Source organism: Elephantulus edwardii, unplaced genomic scaffold (genome assembly GCF_000299155.1).
Source record: "Elephantulus edwardii isolate Elephantulus edwardi_28Jun2011 unplaced genomic scaffold, EleEdw1.0 scaffold00164, whole genome shotgun sequence".
Lineage (NCBI taxonomy): Eukaryota > Metazoa > Chordata > Mammalia > Macroscelidea > Macroscelididae > Elephantulus > Elephantulus edwardii.
This window is the reverse complement of record NW_006399914.1, coordinates 6,731,990-6,741,327: the sequence shown is the minus strand read 5'-3', so window position 1 is coordinate 6,741,327 and position 9,338 is coordinate 6,731,990. Positions and strand designations below refer to the sequence as shown.

General features: G+C 36.8%; 1 protein-coding gene across 1 annotated transcript in view; it reads right to left on the bottom strand.

The window, feature by feature from the left end:
* Positions 1-9,338, bottom strand: part of AP4E1 (adaptor-related protein complex 4, epsilon 1 subunit) — a 91,879-nt gene that overhangs the window by 2,399 nt on the left and 80,142 nt on the right. Inside the window, exons 18-19 of the mRNA XM_006895314.1 lie at positions 3,834-4,391; positions 3,140-3,330 (exon numbers count right to left, since the gene is read on the bottom strand). Of these exons, the coding sequence (XP_006895376.1) occupies positions 3,140-3,330; positions 3,834-4,391 (749 nt within the window). The remainder of the gene's footprint in view (positions 1-3,139; positions 3,331-3,833; positions 4,392-9,338) is intronic.

The window sequence follows — 9,338 nt, the reverse complement described above, 5'->3', positions numbered from 1 at the left end:
GCTTGCATGTGAAATCAGTGAAATTGTTCTGCAGTTTCCACATTCGGTTGGGTTGCCTTTCTTTGGGATAGGAACAAATATCGATCTCTTCCACTCAGTTGGAACCAATTAGTTTCATTAATTATTTTATTACGATATATAGCTTCTCTTTCATGGACACGGTTTTTGGGAATAATTAAATATTCTATCAGAACCAAGGAAGTGTATGAATACAAGACTCAATACTTTGTGTAAACCAGACTAACAAAGTATTTTAACACATATAATTTTTAAAAGGCTCATGGGGCTCTGAGAGTGGGTTTACAGACAACTTTTATATTCTACTTATATTTTTCTATAACATTAGTAAATATATATTGACTTTATAATCAGGAAACATATTTTAAAATTAAAGACATATACTCATTTTCATTGGGTCAGAAACGAGTCATACCTGACCCTCCAGTGGGTTTCCACAGGCTGTGTATCACATGGAAGGAGATTACTCCTCTTCCTCCCTCAGAGCAGCTGAAGGATTTAAACCTCACGCCTTTGCATTGGCAGCATCTACTAGCATGTTGACTATATTACATATATTGCGCTCCTTAAGGTTACTGGCACTCATTCATTGATCTGAGATTCACCTTCACAGTCACAGAATGAATATAAGCTTTAAAAAAATTTTTTTTTATCATTTTCTTTTGTGTGTGTGTGCATGTACAGTCAAGTCAGATCTGACTTGTACAGGATATTGTCCCTCCTTCTCCAACAGAGCCTCTGGTGGAGCTGAACTGCATACCTCTAGAATTGCAGTGCAGCTTCTTACTACTAGGCCACCAGAATTCCCCTGAATATAAGCTTTTTGAAGGCCAGATTCTACCTTAAACAGCCTCACTGGCATAAATATTTAGAAATTCATTGATATATTCTCACTAACAGCCTTCAAAGAATTAGCAAAGTATTCTGATGGTAATCCAGTGGATGTATGAAAGTTAAAGAGTTGTTTTCAGATATTATTCTGCATTCTTACTTCAGATAGCCTTTATTTTCAAAAGTTCAAATATAGCAAAATATAAAACTAACACAATAAAAAGAAAAACTAACAATAGCCATTCAGCCCACAATACAAATGAACAAAATAAAATGTAAATGAAAGACTATATGAAACACAACGTACATGAATGATAAAAAATTGTTTGTTGCTACGTGCTGTCAAGTCACCTGCAACTCACAGTGACCCTACGTACAACAGCTCTGAAGTCTGCCCTGTCCTGAGCCAGCCTGACTCTGACACCCCTACCTCCATTGTCTCAGTTACTTATCAATCCATCTCATCCAGGGTCTTCCTCTCCTGTGCTCTGTCCGTCCACCCTCCCAAGCATGATGTCCTTCTCCAATGACCGTTCCCTCCTGGCCACATGCCAAAGTATGTGAGGAAGAGCTTCAAAATCCTAGCCTCCAAAGAGAAACTTATTTTCACCCTCTCCAAGACAGACCTATTTGTTTTACTGGTGGTCCATGATACATTCAAGACTCTTCTCCAGTGCTGTAACTCAAAGGCACTGATTCTTCTGTCATTCTTAGTCACTGTTCAGCTCTCTGATGTATAGCAAGTAATTGTGAAAACTATGGTCTGGATCAGGCACACCTTAGTCTCTAGACTGGCATCGTTACTTTTCAGTACTCTGGAGAGGTCTCTGACCACAGATTTTCCCAGTGCAATTCATCTTTTGATTTCCAGACTGCTGGTGCCAATAGTGTTGATTGTGGAGTCAAGCCAGCTATAAAACCTTAATCTCTTCTCCATCTATCATGGTGCTGCCAATTGGCCCAGTGGTGAGAATCTTTGTCTTCCTGATTTTGCATTTCAATCCATATTGAAGACTACAGTCCTTGACTTTCTGCAACAAGTGCTTCGGGTCCTCCTCAATTTCAGCAAGCAAGGCTGTGTCATCTGCCTAACGTAGGTTGTTAATGAGTCAAAGCCTGATGCCACATTCCTCTTCATAACGTCCAGCCTCCTGAATGATCTGTTCTGCATATAAATTGAAAAAGTATGGAGACAGGATGCATCCCTGACACACTCCTTTCCTGATTTTTTAAGAATGCAGTATTTCCTTGCTCTGTTCTGAGGACTACTTCCTGGTCCAAGTATAGGTTTCACATGAACACAATCAAGTGTTCTGGAATTCCCATTCTCCTCAAGCTCAGTCACGATTTGTTGTGATCCCAGAGTCGATTAAATGCTTTTGCATAGTCAATGAAACACAGATAAGACGTTCCTCTTGTACTTTTTGTTTTCTGCCAAGATCCATCTAACACTGACAATAATGTTTCTAATGCCACAGCCTCTTCTAAACCCAGCTTTTATTTCTGGTAGTTCTCTGTCAAGATACTGTTCCAGTCATTTCAGAATAATCATCAGTAAGATTTTGCTTACATGTGATATTAGTGATACTGTTTGATGATTTCCACACATCTATTGGGCCACCTTTTTTTATAGAATGGGAATATATATGTTGTTGTTGCTGTTGTTATGTGTCGTCGAGTTGTTTGCAACTCATAGCGACCCTATGTACAACAGCCCTAAACCCTGCTCTATCCTGTGCCAATCGCATTGCCTCTGACACACCCATCCTGATTACCCCAGTCACTGAATATATATAGATGTAAATTAAAAAAAAAAAACAACCCTTACTGTATAAGTTTATATAATAATGTCTGAATGAAAAGCAAATTGAAGAAAACTTAAGAAAAAACCACAACAAACCAAAACCACGCATTCTCTTTGAAGTTATTTCAGTTTAAATGTTACATCCTCTCAGAAGTATTCACAGATACCAACAAAACCCAGTATTAGTCATGTACAGTCTCTCATAGTACCATTTCTTTTCTCTTCATAACATCATTAATAATTGTTTTTTGTAGCTACATGCTACTGAGCCAACTGGGACTCACATTTACAATCTCTAGGTGTAAGAGATGACACAGGTGTTTACGTGATTGTTCAATGTCTCCCTCTCTAGATTGAAGATCCTTGAAAACAGAACTGTGTCTGTTTGAGTTACTATCTACCACAGTATGTCTGTCCAGAGAAGATACCTAATAAATATTTACCGAATAATTAATCTGATCTAATAAAATTCCAGAAAATATTTACCTAATAAAATCTAATAGTGATAAGGTTACTGAAAACTCCAGCTGAACAGAATGACTATTCACCATTTGATAATTTACAAAACCAGAAAGAGTTCCTTCTGTAATAGGTTTTTCCATTTGCACACTATGTTGAAAATTTTTTGTACTTTCATCTTCTTTTATTGGTAAACAGCATTCAAGTTGGTCAGTGATCTGCAAATAAAAGTAATAAAATTACTGAACAAAGAACCAATTGTGGATATTAATTTTCTAATAATTGAGGTGGTGAAAAGTATACTTATGTGAGAAATTAATAACAAACTACAGTACAGAGAAGCATCATAACAAACACAAGCTTAATCCACATATGCCACAAGGGTTCCTTGTATAGAGCTAATTCCAGAGGCAAGATTCAAAGTCTGCCCAAGATCAGAGACTACAATTCTTAAATGACACGCTCTATCAAAATTTATATCTATGGCCTTTCCTAGTACAATCTTTACCACAGGGCTTTCTTTCTCTGTCTCTTTGAATATTCAATTCTTTCCTACTCAGAATAATAAAAAAGTTAATCACATTTCCTTTTTTTTTTTTTTTGCTGCAGAGGTAAGAAAAAATGTGGAGGAACTCTTTTTATCCTCCTCATCAGAAGAGCTAACCACAGAAATAAGCAGTGTCCATACAAGGCAGATCTGATGAACCATTCATTGTCTTACCTTGAAATTTTCTGCAGGAGCAATTTCTATGTTAGCACTTTTCAACTCTGAACCACTCTTTATAGCAAGTGACCAGACCATCAATAAACAATCATCTTTCCAAATTTTGTAAGAAGACACTGATACGGTTTCATTACTACAGACTTCCACAGGATCTGAATGCATGTGTTCCGTAGGTTCTTCCAACAAAGAAGAAGCTAAAGAGATTTCATTGGCAACTGAAGCTGCAGTAGATGGAGACGGGTGAAATACCTCCAAGCTGTTGTCAGCAAACAAAGAAGGCGCAGACAGGTTGCAATGTGAGAGTTTCTCAACCATGTGCAGTTCTGTGAATGACTCAGAATCCAAAAGTTCTGAATTAAGGGAAAATGTCTTTAATTCTTTGTCTCCTCTATCCTGCAAAGTATCCAGATAATAATCTTCTTCATAAGACGCATTTGACAAAGAACTAAAGGATGAGCTGATCATATTATGAGCACTGGTTGCTTCTCTACTTTTTACTTCTTTGATTTTAGATTTCCTTCTGAATTTGTGAGAGGCAGTATCTGCTTTTCCCAGCTGTAAAAATAAAACATAATACTATAAAAAGAAATCTTTTTTACTGAACATGAGTTTTAAACATTTATCTGTAATTTCAGATGAATAATTTACTAACTTGCTAAAGTTCTATCTACAAAGTATAAATTAACAAAGAATCAGAGATGACTAAAATATCAAGCCCTGAAATTCTGACAGGTACATAACTTTGAGCCATTATCTAAAGTCAATTTCTCATTAAAAACACATAAAATCAGGAAAAGAAATAAGGTCAAAAAGTCAACCAGGAACAATTCAAAAAGCTTATGAAATCTCAGAATTTAGATTGCACAAGCTAAAAACAGTAAGAAACCTAAATTGTACACCTGAAAAATGTTGGCAAGTGCTGTTAGGTATATTTTTACAATTAAGAAAACACAGTAAGAAACAAGTCTTATTCTTAGTGTCTCAAATTGTCCTGTAAAAAAGCCTAAGAAACCTTCAAATACAAGTAGGGCCCAATGATTTCATGACATACAGGCAATAAGCAGGGAAGAAAAACTTTCAAGAATCAAATGACAGCAATTGACTGGAACCCTAAACATGAAAGAATTCCATGACTTTGTAATGAAACCTGGCGACGACACACCAAATCTGCCACCTTGATCTAATGTTTTGAGAGGTGGCCTATTAATCTATGGAGAGCACAATGGTTCCTTTAAAGTAAAATCAGTGCAGCAGACTGACACTATTCTAAGCCCATGTCTCCATCTTCCTGGGGTCTTCCGCACTGGGTAGCCATCCTTTAATAAGAAACTACATACGCCAGAAGATAGTGGAGTGATACTTTATTCAAATACTTACAGAAAAGAAATAGCCAACCTAGAATCATATATATTGAGAAAATACAGAGAAGAAATAGCCATTCTAGAACCATATACCCTGAGAAAATATCTTTTATAAATGAAGGTGAAATAAAAAAACTTTTGAGACAAAAGGTGAACAATCTTTCACTACTTGACTTGAAGAAAATAGTATCAGATGAAAACTTGGATTCATGAAAGTTTAAAAAGACAAAACACAACAAAACTCATTGCTGCTGAGGTGGAACCAACTCACAGCTGACCTTCTACTGAGTTTCTGAGGCTGTAAATCCCACAAGAAGGGATCAGTACTCCCTCTCCTGAGTCACTAGTGGATTTGAAGCACTAGATAGGCACAGTCTTTGTGTTAGCAGCACAGCACAGTTCCTAAAGATTAGATGACCAGACTAACTGAAATTGGATACAAACAGATAGAAAATAGAACAAATTTTTGTCCATTTTTTATTGACTAAAAAAGAGAGTTAACAAAGGCAAAAACAGTTACGTCTATATTGTGAGCTTAGAAGATATAAAATGAATAATTAGAATACAAAGAATAAGACAGGTAAGTTAAAGTACATAAGTACAGAGATCCTACACTACACATGAATTGGCATACTATCTGAAGATGTTAAAGATGTATATTATAAAGCCAAAAATATTCACCAAGGTAAACTGTATTATATGCCTAAATTAAGTTTTCATAGATTGAAAGAAACTGAAAGCATAAAAGCGTTACTGACAACCAAGAATTAAAATATTAATAGAAAAATATTTGAAAATATCTAAATAAACAGAAATTAATAGTTCAAAAAGGACTTCTAAGTGAAATGATAGGTTATTTTGAACTAATTAAAAAGAAAACCATAGCATATTAAAACTGGGAGAGCACACTTTTACTTACTCCTCAGCAAAAAGTTGACTGAGCAAGTGAAAACAAGCAAAGTTCCCAGAAATCTGGGTAACACCTTAGGTGCTGGTGAGTCAGGGTGAAGCCAGAAGAGAGAGGGAACAAAAGCTGGGGAAACCTGTCCACTGACCTTGGGACACTTGCTCACCATAGCCATTCTGGGACAAGGCAGGGAAATACCCGAAACAAGGAACACAGGAAGGGATGTAATCTGAGGAAGCTAGAGCACGATTTTTTTAAGATGGCACAGACTGGCGTGGGGAGCCTAAAGAGGGCAAAAGGAGGCTGTGGTGTTGTGAGAGAATTCTGTGGAATTCTCACTGTATCTCAAGATTAGAAGGGCCCTAGGACCAGGAAAACAGCAAGGGCAGCAGGGTGAAGAGAATACTTAGGACAGACAGCAAGACAGTGGGACATGGTTAGCTCCCTACCTACAGTGGGCCATCACTGAAGAGACTGTGAAGGGATACCTGTGAGGAAATGACAACCATTCCCCAACCTCATGGCAAAGCTGAACCTCATAATTCACTCCAGAATCTGCAACCAGCTAAACCCCTACTCCCACATGCCTGAAATTCTAGACATCAGTCACGCAAAAAGGGTGAAACCAGGCTGCTCCCTGGAGGCAAGGATTTTGAAACTTCACCTCACATACTTACATGTTGCCAGAGGAGACCAGCCTGTGGAGAAGGACATCATGCTTGGAAGGGTGGAGGGACAGTGCTGAAGAGGAATACCCGGGATGAGATGGACTAACACAGTAACTGGGGTAACAGGTGTGTCAGAGACTGTGAGCCTGGCTCAGGATAGGACAGGGTCAGAGGTACTGTGCATAGGGTCGCTATGAGTCACATGTGATTCGATAGCACATAACAACAACAATGAAACACTGCTTTGTTGTCTTATATCAACATTTCTTGTCACTAAGAAAGAATAATTCCAATACTTATTTGGCAAATAAAGAGGGACGCTATATTCAGTACATCCTATTAGTTTGTATTTACCAATCATCTGGAAACTTGAGCAGAAACAGACAATTTTCTAGGTTTCAGGTTTCAGACTTTATTTAAAACTGCTGAGATTGTTTTGTGCAACTTAAATTTTATTAACTGATAAAGAAATTAGATGAGTTTCCATGTAGACTCTCCATATATTGTTATATATATTCAGTTTTGTTTTATTTGCTTTAAATTTTGTAGAATAATAGTTTCCCCTCAGTTGACAAATGTCATTTGAAATAGTTAAAAAAACCCCACAAAACCGATCAGCAGTAAGGAAAAAACCTTAAGGATAAAAGTGCCCTCTAGTGGTTGTTAAGAGAGATACCAGGCCCACTGCTGATGTGTTCATTCTGACTTCAATGGCCTTGTCGGGTATCGTAAAGTGGTACCGAGGGGGCTCTCAGAGTAGTCTTTGTAGAAGAAGAATGTTACATCTTCTCCTATAGAGAAGCAGACAGATGTGATGTGGGTCCTGAACTTGGCCCCTGTGCTACCAGGGCACCCAACCAGAAAAAAACTCTTATCACAAAAACCAGAATGAAAAGAAAGGTTCAACAAAAAACAAAACAGTAAAACACACAAAAAAAATTATGAAGAACGGATCAAAAGCAAAACATAAATAAGAAGAAGTTTCCTCTCTTATTCACTAATACAAAGACTAACAAAGAATTGGTACCCTTCAGACTATGGTACTAAATACAAAAGACTCACAGATAACAACTAGTGGAGATAAGGTAAAAATAAGGAACAAAATTACAAACTCAGTAAAGACATTGAGAAAGTTTAAAAAAAAATCCAAAAACAACTACTAGAATTTAAAACAAATGAATTAGCAAAAACCCAGAACAAATGAACTAGAAGAAAAAAAAATAACTGAACTTATGTCTCAAGAAAAAAGAACAAATCCAAAGGAAACATGAAATTTCATTTAAAAATTTTCAACTGAAGAATCTATGATAACAAAGCAGAAAATAAAATTCTGATAATCAGAGATGTTATTACAGTTCTTAAAGACTTCTTAAAAAAAGCATTATGAGGTTTTGGGTTTTTTTTTCCCAAATCTTAGCAGGCTTTTAAATAGAAAATGTTAATTCTAAAAAGAGGCACAAGACAGAGTACAGTCTCAATCAGTCTCAATCCTACCTTTTTGCCCTAATGACAGAAAAAGTTGGGTTGAGGAGTGGAAAGGTATAAGCTAACTTTATACAACCATTTGTTCTCCTACTCTGGCTTCTGCTTGACGCCTTCTGAATTATAAGAAAGATTACAGAAATCAAGATTCCATAAAGCAAAAGAAAATATACTTTTTTGTTTAAACAGTTTATTACTTTGTAGTGATAGGCAGGAAGGAAAAAGTATACTGAGAACCTGAAAAGGCTTCCAAACCAAAGACCCAAGCCCAATGCCACTGAGCTAGTTCAACTAATGGCAGCTCTCCCCTGGGTTTTCAAAGCTGTAACTCTTTACAGGAGGAAAATGCCCATCAAATAGAGGGGTTGATAAGAGTTGAACCACAGACTTTTCAGGCAGCAGTTCAACAGAGTGCACTAAGCTATGAGGACTCCCTAAGACGACATCTGCATCATTTATTTAGTTAGAAAACAAAAGCTCTGGCAGTTGGAGTCCACCAACAGATTTGAGGAAGAAAGATGGTCAATCTCCTCTTGAGCAATTCACAGTCACCAAAACCCAGGGGCAGGGGAGCTATGGACAGGTTCCATGTAGATGCCAGTGACTGACTGAATGAACAGAGATTATCTTTAGGATGAGCTGTGTTTTTTCTCAGATGAGCACATCAAGTCTAACAGAAATGGTAGTAAGACCAGTGGATCTCGAAAAGAGAGAGGCATAGATAAGGACTCTAGCATGCCATGCAATCTGGGCTAGTGCTGAGAGTGTTAAAGGGAAATATTACCAAAAGAGCATAATTTAAAAACTGAAAACATGTCAAGCTGAAGAACATTTAGCTCTAACAACAATCTTACAAAGGTTAAACTTCACCAGTCCACGAAACACATTCTCAAATGTTCAAAAATAACACCTGTCCTTCTACCTCAATTTTTCACTTTTCAATTATCAAAATAATATCATCATATAAAATTTTTAAAATAATCATACTAATATCTAAATACAGTGATCATTTTAATATAATGTACTTGGTCGTAGTTTTTTTTGGTGTCACTGAGTACAACAAATATTGACCCCATAAACAACA